The 23364-nt window shown below is 38.6% G+C and overlaps 1 protein-coding gene across 1 annotated transcript in view; it reads left to right on the top strand.

Moving 5' to 3' along the window:
• Window positions 1–22303, top strand: part of HMGA2 (high mobility group AT-hook 2) — a 179025-nt gene extending 156722 nt beyond the window's left edge. The window contains exon 5 of the mRNA XM_087967954.1: window positions 18483–22303. Within this exon, the coding sequence (XP_087824080.1) occupies window positions 18483–18530 (48 nt within the window). The 3' untranslated portion in view covers window positions 18531–22303. The remainder of the gene's footprint in view (window positions 1–18482) is intronic.
• The last annotated feature ends 1061 nt before the right edge of the window (window positions 22304–23364 follow it).

Below are 23364 nucleotides of genomic sequence, written 5' to 3' on the forward strand. Positions count from 1 at the left end.
GTGGGGGGAGGATGTACAAACCTGATAAGGATAATCCAACAGATGTTTTCTTGTGTAGACATTTCCTTTCTTGTCCTCTAGCGTTTATCCCCTCCTTCTCCAGCTCCGCACCTGCTCCTTCATCAGAGCAGCCTTTTGCTTAGCAGGCACTAAGCCTATAAATTTTGTTTGTTTGTAAAAATAATAGAGATGGAATATTAACTAACAACTTAAGATGACAAAACATATACAACACATCTTCCTTCTCTAATGTTTCCAATAACAACAACCCTGTGAGATGGGATGGGCTGAGAGAGTGTGTCTGGCCCATAGTTACTAGCTGACTTTCAGGACTTGAACTCAAGGCCTCCCTCTTTCTAGCCTGGCATCTTAATCACTAGACCATACTGTTGCTATACTCTATACAGATACTCATATTCTACTGCTTTGGTGTATTCACAAGAAAGCTGGAGTTTTCTCTTCACCACACATTCTCCTCTCAAGCAAACATTTTCAAAAACTATTTCAATTTGTCACAAGCTGTTTTTTTTAAAAAATAATTTGCTACAAAAATAATGATTGAATTGCCTGTACTATTGCTTACCCGTTCCACAATGGCCCCCCATAGGGTTTTTAGGGTGGTGAATTGCCCCCCCCATTGCTTCTTGGGGTCGGGGGCCTTAGGAAGGGGGGGGGGCGGGGTGTGGTGCTGCCGCGTGACCCGATACGGCCCCCCAACCGAGGCCTCAAGCCGCCCGCCGCCCCTCAGGTGGGTGCCCCGAAAGCTGTTAGGAAAAAAAAAAGCCTTTCGTAGTAATGATAGGGCATTTTTAAAATTGAGTGATTATCTTATCTCCAAAATAGTTCTAGTTATTAATTTATGATCAAACACATTCTTTATTTTGTTTGAGAACTGAAGTGTCAATTCTGCTCACAATTATTAGAAATAGTAATTCTGCAGAAAGTATGTAGATATTGAAAACCTTTTGACAAAATATCAAGACCATGGGATATAATCCAAAATATCAAGTTTTAAACGATTTCTCAGTATTTTTTGAAAGATTAATCTCAGAGCAAAGTACAAAAAAACAAGGACTTTTTCACTTTCTGCTCTCTTCTGCATTTTTCATTACATATTCTGTCTGTAAAAAGTATAATAGAAAAGAAAACACTAAGAAGACACATTTTAGAAATATTTTTCAAAAATGCATAGGAAAGAAAAAACCTTGAAACAAATTGTCAAGATGTCAGACTCTGACAAACGTATTCTGTTTTTTAAATCTTTTTTTTTAACCTTTCTGAATTTCAGAAACAGCCCCAAAACAGTCATAACTGTTTTCTATAGACAAGAACAGGATAAGCCTGAGAGGGATGACATACCTAAGAGGGATGTGAATCCTGTCATAATTTACATTGCTTTACTGCTCCCTTTTGTTTCTTACTATCAAAATGCTTTTTAAAGGCAAATATTGTTCATAGTCAAAATGGATGAGAAGATGAGCTCATGCAGACTTCTTAATCTGAGTTATCTGAGGAAGTAGTGATAAAATATAAACATAGGACTCCATGGAAGTTCATGGAGAATAATGTAAATCTTTTGCTGCCTTCTGAAGAGTCACTTCCTTTTCTGTCTGTTTCCTTCTAATATCTTCACAGATGTTATTTTCCAAGATGCTTTTTGTATTAAGTCAGAAATATATTCATCAATGAGTGGAGATCAATGAGACTTTGAGGTATTATATACCAAGCTTTCACAGACTCTTAACTCTTTGAATTAGTGGGCTAGAATTGTCTAGAGCGCAATTCCACCAACTTGAATATGTTGGACTCCAGTTCACATCTGTGGTGTCTATAGGATTATGGGGGCTGACATCCACCTTATCTGAAGAACATCAAACTGAAGAAAAAACAAATCCAAGAATAGTTTAAATTTTAAAGCAGATGATTGAAGAAAAATATTTAGTTGAATTAACCAGTCACCAAAGTAGATTCCTGTATTTCTGCCATTATAAAATACATATGCATGTTTCTGTACAGTTTGATTAAACATGCCCTGCAAGTAGATTTGGCATCATTTTGTAGCAGCTGTTGCAAGAATGTAAATGTTGGTAGCATCCACACAATATGTCCTTAGTTAAGAATGCAATGTATTGTATAAACTTACTAAGCCTATCACTATTGGGACAAGATTAGGGCAGTTTTGATCCAATTTGTACCAAGGCAGTTGCAAGTCAAATTAGCTTGACAGCTATGTTGTACAAAACTAAAATAAACCAGTCATCTGCAAGATAGTAAAACAATTCTGCCCAGTCATTTTTCCAAGAAATTAGAAACAGATATGACATGGCTGAAAATAAAGTTGTCAGAGTTCAGAAAAACCCAACCCCAATCAAAAACTCAGAGACATGCATTTTCTCAAAAGTTTTTTTTATTAGAGTAGTTATACTGGCACATCTGGGAAAACCCAAATCTGAGAGTTCTGGGTTTTCCCTTAGTAATTCAAAAGTCCAAAACAAAACCCCTGCACCCATCAGTCCATCACATGGTTCAATCACCATCCACCCCAGCTAGAGACATCCTTTCAACCACTCCTACTCCAGGTGCAGGAATAACATGACCTTGACTGAAGAGAAGAATGCTATTATGTCTAACTACCAACACACTACAATTTCCTCATTCTACTTTCCCAGGCACAGGAATTTGGCAGCATGGAAGCTTCTGGTACTAATATGGCTTCCAAAGCTGACAGGCGTCCCGTCCCCCCCCCCCCCCCCGCACGCGAAGAAAAAATCATGTCCTGGAAAATAAAATAAACAAAACACAATAAGGGATCAATGCATTGTCCAAGCAAACCACTTTAACCCCCTCTCCCCCCTCCAGGAGGACCTTGTTTGTCAGGAAAGTTATCATGAAATTGTTTAACTAGTCTATTGGCTTTGACAGCCCAACTTTTTACCCAAGTCACTTCTGACAAAGGGTACCCCTTCCAGTTGAACCAAATATTGTAAGCGACCCCTCTGCAATCGAGAATCAAGCATTATTTTTTACTTCATAATGTGTTTCACCCTGTACTACCACAGGCTTGGGAGGAGCAGCAGATATAGGTCTTAAAGTAGAATCTCTAGCTGGCTTTAACAGACTGCTGTGGGATACTGGATGTATTTTCCCTAGTATTCGAGGGAAGTTAAGCTGAACAGTAACAGGGTTAATTACTTTCACTATAGGAAAAGGGCCAAAGAATTTTGGTCCAAGTTTTTTACTAGATAATTTCAATCTTAAGCATTTAGTTGATAAATATACTTTGTCTCCCACAAAGTATGAGAGATCGGTGCTTGTCTGCTTGTTTTTGATATTCCTCAGCCGCTTCCACTAAGGCTTTCTTTGTATTGTCCCACCCTTTCTTTAACGTGTCCATCCATTCCGCTAGGGACATGGAGAGGGATGGTTTTCTAGGTAACTCATGCATAGGAACAAACTCCATGCCAGTAGTTATTTGAAAAGGTGTCAACCCAGTACTACTGTGTACAGTGTTATTATATGCCACTTCTGCTAATGGTAACAAGTCCACCCAATTTTCCTGTTGATAATTTACATAGCATCTAATGTATTGTTCCACCATGGCGTTCGCACATTCTGAAGATCCATTGGTAAAAAGCAGAGCTAAACCTCTGGGATGATCCAATGGACTTTAGGAACTCCCCCAGAACTTAGCAGTAAACTGGACTCTGTGATCTGAAATTATTTGCCGCGGAACTCCATGAAGTCTGTAAATATGTTTCATGAAAAGTTTGGCCAGCTTTTTCACCAAAGGCAGTCCATTGTAAGCAGTGAAATGGGCTTGCTTAGAGAATAAGTCAATGACAATACAAATCAATGTATTTCCACTGCTGTTTGGGAGTTCAGTGATAAAGTCCATTGCAATTTCCTCCCACAGTTTTGTTGGTTCAGCTACAGGTTGGAGGAACCAAGGCGGCTTCCCTGGTCTGTTTTTCATGGTGGCATAAACCAAGCAGCTTCTTAGATAATCCTCTACATTCTTTTCAACTTTGGCCACCAAAACTGTCTCCTTGCGAGATGGAGTGTTTTTAGAAACTCCGTTTTAACACAATTAGTCTCATGCTGGCAAGCACATATAATTTACTTCCTTTCCAAGCCTTCCTGCAAAGTCAAATCTGCTTGGTTTTCTTTAAACCACGCATCATTTGACAACGCAGCTTTTAAATCTGCTGTCAACTTGTCTCCAGGGAGGTCGGAACGGTGCTTGGCTCACTCTGCAGTGGTTGCTTGGGCTGCCAGCTGGGCTTCAGAGATCATGGCATTCACTATTCCCTCTCATTGGCTGTCAAATTGGAGTTTTCTGGACAAGGCATCAGCCAATAGGTTTTTTCCCCCTGGAATGTACTTTAAGTTGAAGTTAAAGTGTTTAAAGTATTGAGCCCAGTGAACTTGTTTGGGGGAAAGCTTTTGAGGAGTCTTCAGAGACTTGAGGTTTTTGTGATCAGTCCACGCCTCGAAAGGCTTTTATAACTCCCTCCAGGAAATGCCTCCAAGATAGGAGAGCCCATTGCACAGCAAAAGCCTCCTTCTTCCAAACTGCCCACCTATGTTCCATGTCAGTCAACTTTTTTGACACATAAGCACAAGGCATCAGTTTGTTCTGAGAATTCTTTTGAAGTAGCACAGCCACTACAGCCACGTCATTGGCATTGGCTTGGACTACAAAAGGTTTATTTGGATCCGGATGTTGGAGGATAGGCTCTGCTGCAAAAAGGCACTTTAAAGTTTCAAAGGATTTTTGACAGCCCATTATCCAAGTGAGAGGTTGATTAGGTTTCAGTTTGGTCAGAGAAGGATTGGTTTTTAGTAACTCTGTTAAAGTGAGGGCAACCTCGGCAAACAAAGGGATAAATTGTCTATAAAAATTTGCAAAACCCAGGAAGCTTTGAAGTGCTTACGTGTCTTTTGGGGTTGCCAATCTAGCACCCCCTTCACCTTTCCAGGGTCCATCTCAATCCCCTGATTTGACACTTGGTAGCCCAGGTAGTCCAAAGACTCCTTATGGAATTCCATTTTAACAGCTTTGCATATAGTTTGGCAGCTAAAAGTTTTTTCAATACTTGTCTGACTAGTTTGACATGCTCTTCCAGGATCTTGCTAAATATAAGAATGTCATTCAGGTAAACAAGGACCCCCTTATACAAATGTTTGTGTAGTACCTGATTGATTAGATGCATAAATACAGCAGGGGGCCCTTGGATTCTAAAAGGCATGACTCAGAATTGGAAACTCCACAGAGAGCAGTTAAATGCCATTTTCCACTCATCTCCCTTTTATGAGGACTCGGTAGTAGGTTTCTCTCAGATCTAGCTTGGTAAAGATTTTGCTTTTGGACAGGTGATTTACCAAGTCCTTCATTAGGGGGAGGGGGTACGTGTTTTGTATGCACACCCCATTCACCCCCTGGAAATCCATGCATAATTGACAACTCCCATCTTTCTTTTCTTTAAATAATATCAGGGCTGCCAATGTAGATTTTGCTGGTTCATTGAACTCTGGCTAAATTGGTATCAATGTATTTCCTCAACTCAGTCATTTCGGTAGGTGTCATAGAGTACATTTTTGGTTTGGGCAGCTTTGCCCCAGGTGCTAATTTAGTGGCACAATCAGTGGCTCAATGAGGGGGGAGGATGTTGCATTCCTCCTCACTAATTGCCTTGGCTAAGTGTCTATATTGTTTAGGAATCTGGGGTTCACCTGCAGGAGAGTCTGAAGCGATAGCTGATGTTTCTGGTTGTAGGCCCCTATTGGTTGGCAGTCTTTTATTAGGAGGGACAGGGGGCAGTGGGCCGACACCAATTAATGATTTTCCAGTATCCATCTTCCCATTTAATGGTAGGGGCCCATTTGTCAAGCCAAGCAAGTCCCAATATGACAGATTCTGACATTTTTGGAGCTACTATAGCTACTATAAATCATATAAGTTCATGATGCCTTCCCATTTCTAATCTGATCAGTTCTGTAATCTGGGTGGTTGGGACTCCTCCAATCCATCTACCTGTTCAACCTTGATTGGGCATTTTAGGGCTTTAGTTTTTATCCCTAATTGCTCAATGACTGGGGACCCAATTAAACATCTGGAACATCCTGTATCTATTACTGCTTCTAATTCTCCAAGCTCCCTGGTATCAGGCACCACCAACTTCACTTTAATTGTAATGGGGGGGTGGCTGCACTCACCATTGGGTCCTTGTCATCATTAGCCTCTCCAGGAAGGGCTTCTTTGGCCGGAGGTTCCTTGCTCTCTCCCGTGGGGAGGGGAACCTCTACAGCTTGTTTATGGCAGAGACTGGTCTCTGAGGGCCTCCATGGAGCCCTTCCGCCTCTGGCTGTTGCAGCTGGGTACAGTTGCAGAACTGGTGCAGGTGCCAGAAATTTGGAAGCTTGATAACCAGCTTGACCACAATAGTAGCACTTGATAACTCCTGCAGGTTGGGTAGGAGCGGTTCAGCAGGTTTAGTCAGAGGACATCGGGCCAACGTTCTCCTTGGGGGCCTCTCAGATGAAGGTTTGCGATGTGGGTGATTTTATCTATCTTGGGGGGGACAATTGGAGGTTGCAGCATTCCAAATGCTGGATGCATCTGCTGTCTCCCCCCTGCTGCTTGTCTCTGTCATGCTGAGCCGATTCTCCAGTCATCTCTAGCTGAGTGGAAAGATGCCGATGCCATACTGGTTCCACTGCCAGGTCCTGGATCAAGAAAAGTGAATACGAGTTGCATTAAGCTCCATCTCAGTTGGGGAGGTTGGGACTGTGAGGCATAACTTCCCACTTCAAGTTGCTCAAAATGCTCCAGAAGCCCTGTCAATGATTGGCTTCGAGGCAGAGACAATGGGTTTCAGTCTCGGGAGTTGTTGGACCCAAAACTCCCACATCTCTGCATTCTGGCTCGTGGGCTGACTTCACTGGGTTGGAGTTGGAACAATAGTCAGACAGCCTTTCCTCCGGTCCCATCTCTGGAATTGGATCAGTCTGGCAACTTTCCCAGGAATCTGTTTCCTTGGGCTGAGTGTCCAGCCGTCGTCTCTCCTCTGCAGCTTCAAAGGCTCGCACCACGTCTTCAGAAGGAGAATACCATGTCTCTATAAGTTCTCCGGTATCCATTCCCACGGCTCCTTCTGTGATCTCCACTTTCTCCTCCATCTTTGCTGGGTCTCGGCACCCTGGACTATTAAAAGATTTCGGTTAATGTCAGGGTTCCAGAAAAACCCAACTCCAATCAAAAACTCAAGAGACAGGCATTTTCTCAAAAGTTTCTTTTATTAGAGTAGATATACTGGCACATCTGGGAAAACCCAAATCTGAGAGTTCAGGTTTTTTCTTAGTAATTCAAAAGTCCAAAATCAAACTCCTGCACCCATCAGTCCATCACATGGTCCAATCACCAACCACCCCAGCTAGAGACATCCCTTCAATCACACCTCCTCCAGGTGCATGAATAACATGACCTTGACCGAAGAAAAGAATGCTATTATGTCTAACTACCAACACTCTACAATACCCCCCTCCTATTTTCCCAGGCACAGGAATGTGGCAGCATGGAATCTTCTGGTACTAATATGGCTTCCAACATTGACAACAGTGGGCTGTGTTACAATATTCACTGCCAAAGCTTGGCAACATAAAACATATCATTCAAATATTATGCTCAGCTCATATTCACTATGGCCTTGCCTTGTCAGTCAGAAAGAAGCCATTGACTTATTTCCATTTCCTTGCTGATGCAAGATCAGGGGATACAGGAAGAATTGCGGATGTGCAAGGACTCTGAGTTCCTTCAAATAATAGTTATTGGCCTAGTTACTATAACTCTTGATTTCCAGAACCATAAGAAAGGAACTCTGATATGGTTAAGCCAATTATGAATCTAGTCATCGTGGTAATAATAATCTTCCATGATTATTTTCTAACTATTTATCCATTAGTTCTTAAGAGGAAAAGTTCTAGCTTCAATTAAATATTAATATTTAAAATCCTCATTATCAATTTTCTAGATTTTTATACTGTATGTCCACCAGACATAATAAAATAGAAATGTTCCTTTAGATTTTAACAAACGTTCAACCTTTTGGTCCACATATTTTCCTGTTGCTGCATTTATTCATTATATCCAAAAAAAATAGCTTTTATCTTACCATACAGTTTTAAACTTGTTAATTTTCTATGTCCAATCTAACAGAAACATTCATTTTAGCTATATTTGCCATTTGCCACATAACTCGGTTTCAAATGTAGTTTTATCATGTTCAAAAACAGAAACACTTTGATCAAATTTAAATGTTTCTTAGGATTGTATATATGTAAATCATTGACATTTATATCATAAAATCCTCTGTATCTGAACATATGTGAATCCATTTTTTTCCAACTTTTTTTATATGTTTCACCAAGTATGATAAAATATTCCTTCATGTTGTTCACATTTCCAACATGCATTTGAAATGCCTTTATACCTTCCAGATCTTATATTTCAGTTTTCACATGCAAGAAAGCAAATGCATTCACTATTAGGGATGTATGCTTTCTTATTTAGAGTCATGGAGATTTTGTATTAAATCCCAAACTACCTTCAGACAGTTACAGAATCTTGAAGATTTCCCGCCTTAGAGCTGGAGAATTTCATAACAGGTTCTCCTTATTTCTATTAACAAACTGTTATGTTACATCCACATGAAATGATTTAGAATGACAGAAGAATGTACTGAGCTTATGTTAGAAAAGATACCATATCATCTTGTAAGCCACTAGTAAATTCATCCAGATTTTTTTAAAAAAAAAAAAACATTTACTTGTTTTGGGATTTAGAGTAGGAGATACCCATATCATTGTTCTCTCAGTCACTAAAATTGAACTGATACTTTCAAGTTAATTCTATAGTTATTTCTCAGTTAAATTATAAACAAAGAGAAAATAATGTCAGTTTGTTCACTTACAAGAAGCTTACAACAGCTGTGTTCCATATGCAAAGTGCCATACTATATGGGTATATTACATTGTAAAATAATACAAAAGGAATTGAAAGTAAATGTGTTATTTCTAAGTAGGTTGATCCCTAACTCCTTCAAACCTAAACAAGAATGCTATTTCCATCTAGGTAATGTAATGGAAGAAAAGAAAAGACATACAGTATATCACAGAAGTGAGTATACCCCCACACATTTTTTGGAGTAGTACCATAAAATTATATATCAATGGAAATTTAGTCAAGAATGTAATACAACAAAATTTGTTCAATTATCTGTATTCTATGAAAAGTTATAGCCAAATAACCAGAAAAAGGAAGCACAACTTGCTTAGGTTGATATGAGGTGGCTTTCCTTCATCTGATTGTACCCAATGAGCATGAGTGTTTAGAGAGCCAATCAGGTGTCATCTTGTTTTGGCAATGAGCCAATCAGATCACAGTAAGATTCAGTTATTGATGTCATGTATTGAAGCTGAGAGGAGGACATTTGTCAAGTGTGTTATGTGATCGCTATCAAGTTGGTTGGGATTTTTTGTGTTATTTCATTTAGTGAGCTTGCAAACATACTAAAATTTAAATAATGGTGCAAAGAGTTGACTTGGTCACCCAGAAAGCGATGTAAAATAGTATTATTAAGTAAACAAGGCGACAGCTATAAAGAAATTAGAGGAAAAATAGGTGGGAACTTAACCAAAGGTGGCATTTCTAAATTTTTGAAGAGGTATAAGGAGACTCAGTCTCTACAAAACCACTCTGGTAAACGCAGGAAAAGGTGCACAACAGCAAGTGATGATAGAAGAATTAAGAGGCTGTGCCTATGTGACAGAAGAAAATCATCTGGGTGTAGCCAAGATGAAATTGCACAATGCAATGTGAAGTTCGGCAAGAACTGTTTGGCGTAGACTGCAGGAATTTGGCCTAAAATTTAGAATTCCGTGAAAAAAGCCACTTTTATCTCTCAAATAAAAGTTGAAAAGAATAAACTGGGTAAATCCCATGTTACCTGGTCAGAGGAGCAATGGGACTGTGTTATTTGGAGTGATGAGACCAAGATCTTTCTGTTTGGTAGTGATGCATAAAAATACACTTTTCCCAAAAGGTTTCCACAATTTTGGCCACTACTGTATGCTCATTACTTTACATTGTAGCCAAGTGTCATTTCTTAAGTATTGTCACATGAAAAGGTAATCTTAAATATCTACAAAATGTGAGGGGGTGTACTCACTTCTGTGATATACGGTAAATGTCAAGAGACTAAAAGCAATTCAGTTGACCCCTTTTCTTGATGTACAACTTAAAATCAAGTAAGCTGAAACAAAAAATGTCTTATTTATTAATCTTTGTGAAAACTTTTAATGTAAGTGGAACATGAATAAAGCTATTTAAGTATTTAAGATCTATTTTCAATAGTTCACTGTGTGGTGATATCAATTTCTACCTCTCAATCTGTTCCCAGAAGCCTTCAAATCTATACTGAGTTTTGCCAGATGAAACAGCAATATATTCTTCCTAGCTGCCGCCACCAAGTGCTTGTAAGCAAAGGTGCTGACTTCATATTATAAACATAAAAGGTCTGTCTCTGTAAAGATTTGAATGCACTGCAGTCAGATATTTAAGAATTTTACTCAGGGGTGGGATTCTACTGGTTTGGACCAGGTCGGGCGAACTGGATGTTAAAGTTACATCTGGTTCACCGAACCGGTATTTCAACCGAATGACTGGCCCTGCCCACCCTGCCCCGCCCCTCCCCTCCCAGGAGTCTCCACACAATGCAGGTAAGTGCAGGGTCCATGTGGAGGCTCTGGGAGGGCAAAAAACAGCCCTCCCGTAAGTACCGGAAGTTGCAAAACGGGCCTGTTTCCAGCTTCCAGTGAGCCTCCAGAGCCCAGGGGAGGCAATTTTCAGCCTCCCAGAGGCCTGGGGAAAGCCTCTGGACCCTTGGGAGGGCAGAACAGCCTCCCCTGGGCTCTGGAAATCCACCGGAAGCCAGAAACAGGAAGTTCTGGTAGGCCATGGCCACGCTCACCCAGCAAACCAGTTGCTGGGATTTTTGAATCCCATTCCTGATTTTACTTGGTACTTAATGCACTTCCCTGCTTGGAATTTGGTTTTGCCTGTTAAGATTTGCATCAGGATCTGTCATTAAAATGTTGAGTACAACTAGTCTTTTGGTTGGGCTCTTGGCTCAGGCTGTTTGTTGCTATTGTTGTTAACTGTATTGTGGCAAACAGGAATAGCCAAGAATTTTGTCTATTGTGGCTTGTCTGCAGAATTTTTCATCATATTGCCCTTCCTAGGCCTTAATGGTGGTCAAATAGTCCTTGACTTGGATCTGCACAAAGGCAGCCATAAGGCCTGAAGCCATTGCAACAAAGAGCTCTTTTTCAGGCCTTTCTCTAACACATGCACACACACACAGAGAGAAAAAAACATACTTTTGGTGCTTTTTCTTGCTAGTCCATATGTCTGTGGGACAAATGTCAAAGCGAGTCAGCTATTTTAAAAAGCATTTAGGGGTTTGAAGAAGTGGTGAATAACAATACATGCATAACAATATCACTTATATGCAACAGATTGTGTACTTGTTTCTTTATGATCAAAATACTTAATTGCAGTGTTTATATGAGGATATCTCACATATTTGTCATTATTCTTATTGTGATTTGTTGTGGTGCTGTCATTGCATGGATTTTTGACATGAAAAACACTTCCCCCCTTCCAAATTGAAATACCACAACACACTATCTAAACTCTTCATGAACATATTACTCAAGGCAGTCTTGGACTTGGATCTATCTTTCCCCTGAGCATTCTTCAAGCAGTTGTAGCTCTGGTCATAATCTGTAACATCAAAAGTAATTCAATATACAAACAGGAAAATGTTGACTGCGCTCAGTTAAAAACAGTTTCTCCCATTCAACCAGCAAGAATGTGATTATAGCCTGTTGTAGCAGTTCTCATTTTTATCTGTTAAATAGACTATGTAATGTTGTGAGCTCTTCCGTAGTAGGAAAATTTTCTTGACTAATGCTGACAATAATGTCACTGTGTATTTCCCCTTTGAAAGGTTCTTTTATCTACATTTCTGAGCCCCCTTTCCAATGGATAAGCATGCTTGACTAGGAAGGGACAGCCTGGTCTTCACATAGCTAGGTCCTAATGAGGTGTGCACAGCATTTGGCTTTAGATGTTCAATCTCTTTCTCTTTAACTTCAAAGCAATTCCTTTAACATTTGATGGGAGGTATGTAGTGAGAGTTTTAGTGCATAAAATGTGCCTCCTATCTTTTTCATACATGCAGCGCAGCAATCTTGAAATCCAATTCTAAGTATGTTTACCATCAAGTAAATAATTGGAGTTCAAAAGATCTTTTTCCTAGTCCTATGTCCCAAGGTACTTTTTCAAAAGGCAATTGGACTTTCTTGTTTTTCTTTGAAGAGGTTTTCCTTCTCATCCAAGAAGCTTTTTCAGCTCTGACTGGATGATGGGGAATGAAAGTATTTATATTCCTTGCAGATATCTGGTCATTTGCATTCTTTTAGAGAGTAGTTGAGGCCATTTGAAGGTTTATCTGTGTCCTCAGGATCACCTGAGTAGTACCTGCATCTAAAACAGAAGTGGAAATGATTCCTATAGTCTGCAATTTTTCTGGAAATCCATTCATATTGTTGCAGTATTTGAAGGGTGTTCATCCTAAAGTGTATAGCTAAACATCGATGGAGATTAGCTATGCACTTTGGGATGAACACCCTTTGAATGATGCAGGAGTATGAACGGATTAATGGATTTCCAGAAAAATTGCTACAGGACTACAGACTACAGGAACTATTTGTGCTTCGGTTTGAGATGCAGGCACTATTCCTATGACCCTGAGGACACAGATAAACCTCCAAGTGACCTCAACGACTCGCTAAAAGAATGTAAATGACCAGCTGTCTGCAAGGAATATAAATCCTTCCATTCCCCACCATCCAGTTAGAGCTGAAGATGCTTCTTGGATGAGAAGCAAAACCTCTTCAAAACAAAAACAAAAAGTCCAGTTGCCTCTTGAAAAAGCACTTTTGGAACAACCATGACATAGATGACTGAGAATCTCCACAGACATCCCATGTCATATATACACTGCTCAAAAACATAAAGGGAACACAAAAATAAGACATCCTAGATCTGAATGAAATATTCTTATTAAATACTTTGTTCATTATATAGTTGAATGTGCTGACAACAAAATCACACAAAAATTATCAATGGAAATTAAATTTAGCAACCCATGGAGGTCTGGATTTGGAGTTACACTCAAAATTAAAGTGGAAAAAAACACTACAGGCTGATCCAACTTTGATGTAATGTCTTTAAAACACATCAAAATGAGGCTCATTAGTGTGTGTGGCCTCCACGTGCCTGTATGACCTCCCTACAATGCCTGGGCATGCTCCTGATGAGGTGGCAGATGGTCTCCTGAGGGATCTCCTCCCACACCTGTACCTAAAGCATCCCCCAACTCCTGGATAGTCTGTGGTGCAATGTGGCATTGATGGATGGAGAGAGACATGATGTCCCAGATGTGCTCAATTGGATTCAGGTCTGGGGAACGGGCGGGCCAGTCCATGGCATCAATGCCTTCATCTTGCAGGAACTGCTGACACACTCCAGCCACATGAGGTCTAGCATCGTCTTGCATTAGGAGGACCCCAGGGCCAACCGCACCAGCATATGGTCTCACAAGAGGTCTGAGGATCTCATCTCGGTATGTAATGGCAGTCAGGCTACTTCTGGCGAGCACATGGATGGCTGTGCGGCCCCCTAAAGAAATGCCACCCCACATCATTACTGACCCACTGCCAAACCGGTCATGCTGGAGGATGTTGCAGGCAGCAGAACATTCTCCACGGCGTCTCCAGACCCTGTCACATCTGTCACATGTACTCAATGTGAACCTGCTTTCATCTGTGAAGAGCACAGGGCGCCAGTGGCGAATTTGCCAATCTTGGTGTTTTCTGGCAAATGCCAAATATCCTGCGCAGTGTTGGGCTGTAAGCACAACCCCCACCTGTGGACGTTGGGCCCTCATACCACCCTCATGGAGTCTGTTTCTGACTGTTTGAGCAGCCACATGCACATTTGTGGCCCGCTGGAGGTCATTTTGCAGGGGTCTGGCAGTGCTCCTGCTGTCCCTCCTTGCACAAAGGCGGAGGTAGCGGTCCTGATGCTGGGTTGTTGCCCTCCTACAGCCTCCTCCACGTCTCCTGATGTACTGGCCTGTCTCCTGGTAGCGCCTCCATGCTCTGGACACTACCCTGACAGACACAGCAAACCTTCTTGCCACAGCTCTCATTGATGTGCCATCCTGGATGAGCTGCGCTACCTGAGCCACTTGTGTGGGTTGTAGACTCCGTCTCATGCTACCACTAGAGTGACAGCACTGCCAGCATTCAAAAGTGACCAAACCATCAGCCAGAAAATATAGGAACTGAGAAGTGGTCTGTGGTCACCACCTGCAGAACCACTCCTTTATTGGGGATGTCTTGCCAACTGCCTATGCTTTCCACCTGTTGTCTATTCCATTTGCTCAACAGCATGTGAAATTGATTGTCAATCAGTGTTGCTACCTAAGTGGACAGTTTGATTTCACAGAAGTGTGATTGACTTGGAGTTACATTGTGTTGTTTAAGTGTTCCCTTTATTTTTTTGAGCAGTGTACATAGGAGTAGTAACCACCATTGTATCCTTTTCCCCCATCTAGTCTGACCCTTGATCATGAGAAATATATTTCCAAAGATCCCATTTTGTTGTATAATCTTGCAGCAGCCATATTGAGAGCAGATGTGGTAAGAACAAATTAGAAACATCTACTTTCTAAAGATAGCTGCAGCAGCTAAGAATTAAAGGGAATCCCACACAGAGATGTTAATCCAGGGTCAAGCTTTATTTTGGGATGGAAGTAAGCTTGGTTGCCCTAGTATTTGTGTTGAGGATTAGATAGGCAGAATGCAATTGTGTTTATTCTTCTTGACCTAAGGACAACTTTCAGATATATTGTCTTCCTGAATCATTTATTTGAATTGGTTTTAGAAATTATAGTTTCAAAGAATTGTATTTGGCTTTTGAGTCCAAAACTTGTGACTTTAAATCAGTATGCTATCATCACCCTTTTGATGCATGACCCTCTTTCCTAATAAAACAATGTGAAAACCTTGATAACTTGCATATTTTGGATAACTATAAGCCAATCTGACAAAACTAGACGACAGTTTACATTCACCATTGCATTTCAGATTACAGAGATTACAATTTGAATCTGTATCAGGTCATGCAAACAGCATGTGAAAATGTAGGTGTCTATTGTTGCAAACAGCAGTGTGAAAATGTAGGTGTCTACAGACAGGGCTTCAATTCCCTCTTTTCCCCTTCACATGAATAATACATAAAAGAACTAACTCCTGAATCATAAAAACAACAATACGTGTCTATACACACATATACTTACAACCACTACCAGGTGCCAGTTTTTTCCTGCTGCACCAGCATTTGGGAAGTTGGGGGATTTCTTGTGAGCCAAAGTTATTTCAAGAATTGTTACCTCATATTGTGAGCCTTGAGATTTCCCTGTACACCAGTTAAAATGTATATTAGTGCTACAACATGACCCCAGAACTAGTATATGAATAACTGTCTGCTCAGAGTTTTGTCACCTCGTAAGTTTTTTAAAAAAATTCTGCATGCAAGGCTGAAAGACTTGTTGCATGTATTTGAAAATAGTAATAGAAAACGCAATAGGTTTGGGTGCTAGTGACCATTCATAGGGCTAGGAATTCTGAGTTGCAAAAATCTGGAAGACCCCTAATTGGTATCAAAGAGATACAACTTCCTGCCCCCATTTAGCCATGATCTGTTTTTTGTAGACCAGATCCAATAACAGTAATCCAATGGCTAAGCATAAGATGTCACTTCCATTGATGATGTCTGGAGGCAGTTGTAAAGATCAGAACAGCTGAAACAGAAACATACAATAGAACAGCTAGCAGTGTCATCAGAAAAAGCAAGAGGAAGTAATGTGTCAGAGTAATTTAGTTTAGTAGTTAGATTATAAGACAGCAAGTCAAAAGTTGCCTACTTCATGCTTTGGATGATAGCTGTGAAATATTTTGAAAAGTCTAAGAAATAAGTTGAAATAATAAACAGTACAGTTTCTATGTATTCATACATCCTCTGTAATTGTGTAGCCTGGGAGCATGAAGGTGACTGGAAATGAGATTGTGGAAAATGCTATATCTTTGTAATAGTTGAGTGCTTTTTTGTAATTTAAATATTAATTGAAAAAATAAGGCCAGAGGTTAGCTGACGCTTGGCTTCCTTCTCTTTCCCTGTCCATGGCTTTGATCATGCTACATCTTTCTTTGTGCCTCATTCTCCAGAGACCATCTCAGGGTCATGGCCTGTTTCCTAGTCAAGAGGTATAAACCTACTGGCTTAAATATTTGAGGCCCACAGTTTAGCAGGGGGGCCTTTTTGCTTAATGCTTTCCCCATTTCCCACATAACCCAGAGCAGACTAAACAAAACCAGTGTGAAATCTCATGACTTGATGCTGCTATGGTTATATTTTTTAAGCTGTCATCCATTCATTTGTACTTGTGTTTATTCCCTGGATTTACAGCTTTTTTCAAGCCTTTTTTTTTTTTGAGAGGGGGGGTGAATGTTTGAAACCTTTTGAAAAAGAATTGCAGAAAGCAGTGGCCTATGATTAAAGCCTACTGTTGTTTTTTTTCTCGCCATGCTGCTCTTGTGCAGTAGTGTCACACATGGTAGCATTTAGCATCCCCTTCACAGCTGAAGTGTTTCAAACACTAATGAATGGAAGTTTGGTCACATAATGCAGACAAGCTGTACCTCTGGCTTTGCTGAGTGGTGTACTGCAGTGGCCTGGGAAAGGAAGAGAGTTATAAATTGTGTCAGCTAGCCACCCAGACAAAATGAAGCCATGTGGAAAATCAAATCTATTAAAGTATGAAGACTGTTATAAGCTGGTCATTCTTAAAAGGTCTCAGTTTGCTATATGGGTAAATGTTTACCTATTCACCCTAGATCTTTTTCACATGCTGTCTTACAAGATGATGTGCAGAATTTGATAAAAATCAACTTCTCCCTAACAGCCCCTTTTATCAGCAGTGTTTATTGTCTCCAGTTTACCACCCATAGCCTGAAAGGTACTGCACATTAATTGAATAAGGAGTGTAAAAAGAATGGCACAGTGGAGCAAGGTCAGAAGATGGCCCTACGTATTTTAAAACCAAAGGGGGAGGGAGGGAGACTGGGGCTAAGAATGAAAGAGACAGTAAAACAGATCTCTGACAGTTTCTAGTTTTGTACTTTAACCTAAATTTTAGACATTGCCTCCCAAAACAGAGTTATGCTTACATGTGTTTTAAGCTTCAGGCAGAATGTTAGTGTGGTATTTGGTTAAAAAATTCAGTAATAGCTGAACTGGAAGACTATTGTGCTGTCATGTGTGGTGTGATAGGTTGGGATATTAGAGGCCAAAGTTCAAATCCACACTTAGCTCTGAATCTTGTTGGGTGGCCTTGGGCAGTTTTTCATTTCCCAGAATAACCTGTTTCCCAGGACTCTTAGCTGAGTGGATAAATGAGATAAGCCCAGTAAAGTACTTTGTATGTTGAAAAGTCCTGAACATTTGATTATCAAAAGAACAATGCACATGAGATGCACATGCCTTTTCTTTAATCTGAAAATTGAAAGGTTTTTTTATAATTTTTGCCATCTGCATTTCTCTATGAACTTGTTAGGCATATCTGTATATTTGGAATCAAAAATATCTTTAAAAGGAACAATATGGAAATGGCATGACCTAAAGTTTACAATTGAAACAGCACCTCCAGTTGCAGAAATTAATTGTGAAAGATGTCCCTAAGTTTTGGTACTATGGAAAACAGCTTAAAACAGCCTAAAGTAGTTTTATAATGAGTTAAGAAGTTCATGACTTTGCAGCTCCTTTGATTTGTGAAACATGAGCAAAGGAATTAATTCAATCATAGTTTCCTTTTTCCTCCCCAAGAGAGAATCCATTGTTAGCAGTTAGTTTAGCTCACATCTTAAATGTAGTCACATTTCATATTCCTTGTTCATCCATAATGCAATTTGTCAATCTTAATGCAGTATGTTACATGAATTCAGTCATTGTGACTTCTTCAACAAGCTAAGACAAAGCATGGCTTCCATGTTTGAAACTACACTTTGAAACTTGACTACCACATTCTGAGTAAGTCTGAATAATTCTGAGAAAGTTATTGATAATGGATTCCTGGTTCATATTTCATACTGCAAAGCAAGGAAGGAAGCATATCTGAGAATATTTTACTCTTATTAAGCTAAAATACAGTTGTTTGAACTGACTCAGTTACTTACTTTGACTTAAAGTATTAATAGCTGTATAATTAATTTACTACTCTGATTGCTCATTCCAGGATCAGCCTGAAGAGACGTCCTCACAAGAATCAGCAGAAGATGATTAGAAAACCACACCTTTCCATTTCTACCTCATCAGCAGTTGGATCTTTTGAAGGGAGAAGACACTGCCATGACCACTTGCTTCTGTTTCCACAATCTTTTACTTTGGCCTGGGTGGAGAGGAGGGAAGGAATCCACCTTAAAAAGGACTTAATTATTGCAATCCCTTCATTGTCCCAGGTTTCCTGAAACTGCTGTAACACAGAGGGCATAGATTAACAACGCAACATATACTTACTGTTTTCTCTTAGTTTTCTTTAACCTACTAATAGTTTGAGCTGCTAAGTAAGGGTGAATGGGTCAGTAAATCTCAGAAGCAGGTTTCAAGTTGTTCACTGCACTGCCTATATATGACTCTTTTAAAATATTAATTAACATGGGCATTTAAATTGGAAGGACTGGTGTTTGACACTAGTTCTTACAACATCTCTTGACAACCCACTCCCTAGCTTAGTAAATTCCCTTTTTAGAACACCAAAGATAAGGATTTAGATGCTAGGATTGTGTATGCTTCAGAATGATTCAGGAGGGTTACATACCTCATGCAAGCACAGCACCTCTCTGCTGTTCATTAAAGCAGCCTGAAAGAAAAATGCAAATGCCTTTAATAACTACCCAATTAGTGTTGTGCTTGTCTCACACTAATTTCAATGAGTCAGGACTTTAAAGCAGCTGTACAATTTCTTATGCTTGAGTAGAAATTTGCAAAAAGAAATTGGTAACTTTAGGGAACAGCAGAGAGTTTATTTTTGGAAGGTCTGAAGTGCTTCTTTGAAATAATTTTTGAAGTATGCCCAGCCCTATTAGATACTATTTTGTTAGCCTTGGAATAGATTTGTGTTTATTTGTTTCTCATGTTACTGTTCTTTGGAGACACATCAAAAGTTAATTTCAATTAATAAAACTGATAATCAGGAAGCAAAAGTCAAAAGAAAAAAGGTACTTTGCAACGAAAGGGGAAAAAATGACAAAGATATAATAGCAATACACATATCTGCTGAAGTAATACTAAATGGAACTCAACAGCACCCTCTCTGGAAACAGTTCATACACCCTGAAATGGAATCTGCTTTCTAGAGATTGTCATGTTGTTTAGAAATGATTTACATCAGACTCTCTTTCAGGACTGAAATTTAGCAACTAAAATTTGGATTTTAGTGAATTTTAAACAATACCTCAGAATAATTTTAAATCATACCATACTGGAACCAAGGGAAATAATTTAGATATTTAGTTTGATTTATTACTGTGCTGCCAGCCCATTCCACTCCTTCAGAGGAATGGCCTTATCATCTTCACTAATACATCTCCATTCAAGAGCCAATACTATGTACCTCAAATGGGCTTATTACTTTTAAGCAATATACATTGACATAGGATATTTATCTGGGCAGGTTGGTTCAGTTATATATCCCCATTTTTATTTTTTTTACTAAAAAGCAGCACTTTTAACAACAACTGCAATATTACCACACTTTTCAGTACTACCTCTGTTATTTTCATTGAACTCAACAATCATATAAACACTTGCTGCTATGATCATACAATGCAGGAACTTGTTATTGGATATGTAATCATACATTTTGCATTCCCCCAATCCTTTTTTTACTTTGTTACTACATTGCAATTAAGAACACAATACTGTTAATGTTTTCCAGCATTACAATATTTTTTCTTTTTAAAGTACGCTATGCCTTTCTCTGCTAAATTTCTATAAAATGTACCATTAACTTGAATATATTTTTGTACCAAATTGCTCATAAGGTTTGTAATGATAATTTTCTTCATTGACACTACATCACATAAAAATAATTAACTGCAGTGTTTAAATATTACTGTCCAAGTTTGTACCTCAATTGATTTTTTTAAAAAAAGAAATTGACTAGTCAATTGACAAGACCTACCTCCAGACTATTGATGAAATTGCTGTTTCTTTCAACATTTGTTTATGGAAAGACTGAAATATTTAGAACTGCAAAAAACATAAAACAAAAGCAAGCAAGAAAAACCCCTAATTAGAACTATTTTTTACAAAAGAGCTTTGTGAGAAATGAACGCATATTAATTTGTTCCATATTAAAACCACCCCTCAAAGAAACTTGAATCTTTGTAGGTTGGACGCAACAAGCTCAGCTTTTTGCATAATGCAATCAACAAATAAGTGTGTATGTTTGTGTGTGTGTATGTATGTAAAAACTAGTAGATTATCTGAGAATACTCATCAAGTATTTTCATTTTTTTTTCACAAATGTGATTTTTTTTGTAATATGTGTCAACCAGATTTATTTTAAATGCTTCTTATGTAGAGATTAATACTTTCTGACTTATTTGATTTCTTTCTTTTTATTTCATCTGTCTATCTCACCCTCAGTGGATATATCTGTTGGTAAACATTATTTTATTATTTGAGCCAGCGGTAGATTCTCAGGAAAACATTCTTCAGGATGACTTTAGCGTTAAGTCAAATGCAACTAAGGAGAGCTACTTACTGGCTGCTTCACATGATTGACTGTTAAGGACAAACACCTATTCCAGTAACATGAGTGCCTTGTGTTAGGGATCAATGAAAAAGCATATAAGAAAAAATGTATTTTAGGTGTCCTAATGTTACCTAATTTGTAAATAATTATACAATAACTGCATATGGAACTTAGTCATGACCATTCAAGCTGTGGCCTGAAAGACAAACTACAATGCGAGTGGACAGATTTTTCCTTCTGGGTGCACCCAACTGGGTGCACTCACCCTCCCTCCCAAACAAATCCCTTAGAATAGTCATGAGACATAAGGGATATTATTGGGAAGAAAACAGTGACTGATGAGGAAAACTTGATCAAGACTCCAAAATGCTTTCTTCTTTAGACTATGGGTTTTAATAGCATAGGTCAGTGTTTCTCGATCTTGGTGACTTTACGATGTGTGGATTTCAACTCCCAGAATTCCCCAGCTGGCCTTGCTAGCTGGAGTATTCTGTAAATACCCCAGATGTAAAAAAAAAAAAAAAAAAACATGTGCACATCATAAACTCACAAAGTTGAAAAATACTGGCATAGGCCACAGTCCCTAATTCCACACTCCCTAATTCCATGACTGTAGTATGTACAAAAGCCCCATCCAGGGAAAATAATGTATCTTTTTAATCTTAAGGAATGGTGTGGATTTAATAGGAAATTGCTATTGTGCACATGGAAATATACCATGAATTACTGAAGGAAATCAAGTAAACTTTACCTATATGGAACTCTATTTAAGCATCAGTATCCTTATATTGGAGTTTCTAAATCAGTTTAACAATGTGAGAAGAACTAAATGTTACTGACAAATGGAGGCAGGCATCAAATTCCTAAGGGCTTACAGCTTTGATCAAATCTTACATTTTCTATATATTGTAGAACAATCAAAACACATTACTACCTCTCAGGGTCTTCTATACCTCATTTTTCAGACTGAAAATAACCTTGTGGCCATTGAAACAGGAGGAACATCATAAAATTTTTATATATATAGTTTATTTTTTATGGGAGATAAATTTTATAAGACTGTTCTTTGCTGTCATTGGTTGCACCTAAATAAGACTGGACATTATTTTTTCTGCCATTTATGCGCAATTGATATGCTTGTAAAAACCTACAGTTTTTCTTCTATTTTCCTCAACTGTTTTCTAGCTTGTTGCTTTGTTATTCATATAGAGTTGCTGTCTATGATTTTGAACTGCTTGCTTGTTACTTTGCTGGATTATCACAGTTTGTTCAGAACAATAAACTCATAGTTTATGTAATCATGTTCAATTGCTAGTATTTTGTCAATACTTCATAATTAAGCAATAAAGTTTGGTCTTAGTAAAACAAGCTTATTAAAAAAAAATCTTAAAATGCTGTACAAATGTTACAGCATTCAAGCTGTATGTTATATATGATACATGAAAGGGAGAGCCAATTAATGATTAAGGCTCCAAGACAGAAACCAGGAGAGAGTGAGTTCTAGCCCAACATGATTTTTAAGAGGATATGATAACCATTGTGAGCAGAAATGTACCATCCGTTGCACTTGCTGCCGTTTCTAAATTATCTGATCAAAGTATAGCAAGAAGTGGAAACCAAGAGTACTATGATACTGCCATGTACACATACCTGACAGTTATGTTTAACCCCCATTGTTATGAAAAGGAAATTGCTGTGTCCTCATTGAAAGTACTCAATCAGACTTTGAAGCAAGGCAATTGGCAAATATATAGAAAAATAACTGTAGCAATTATATGAATTTATGGGTTCTTCTTCATTCTGGAAGAATTGTTACGTAACACATACTGGTTTTCAGAGAAATTTGATAACTTGCTGGCAAAATGTTAAACTCCAGAGCTATAAACTTGTATTTAAGTTTTAGATGTTTTTTTAAATTTTTTGGCTGATGAAAATTAGTGAGTTAAATGTTATGCATTTTATCCTATTCTTATCATTACAGAAAAAATAATTTGTTACTCTAATCTTGCCTTCTATTTGGATAAAGGTAAAGGACATTAATTATGAAATCTCAAATGAGTAGATGGTACTTTTTTCAGTCTGGCTTTCAAAAGCGGCAATAAGGATCTCTAACCTTAAGTGTATTAAACAGTAGATAACACGAATACAGCCAACATGATTATTATGATGATTAGGATATTGCAGAGCACCTGTAGACAATTAATTTCTAATCTTTACAAATAAATTACACTCAGACTAACTTATCTCACAAGATTTAAGTAATGATAAAAGTAAGGCAGCAGGATATATACTTTTCTGAACTGTTTCAAGAAAGAACAAGATAAAAAAAATAACAAAATACTTAAGCAGAGATAGTTTT

Source organism: Notechis scutatus, chromosome 6 (genome assembly GCF_049901735.1).
Source record: "Notechis scutatus isolate UNSWTSFEM ecotype Mainland chromosome 6, rNotScu1.2, whole genome shotgun sequence".
Taxonomy (NCBI): domain Eukaryota; kingdom Metazoa; phylum Chordata; class Lepidosauria; order Squamata; family Elapidae; genus Notechis; species Notechis scutatus.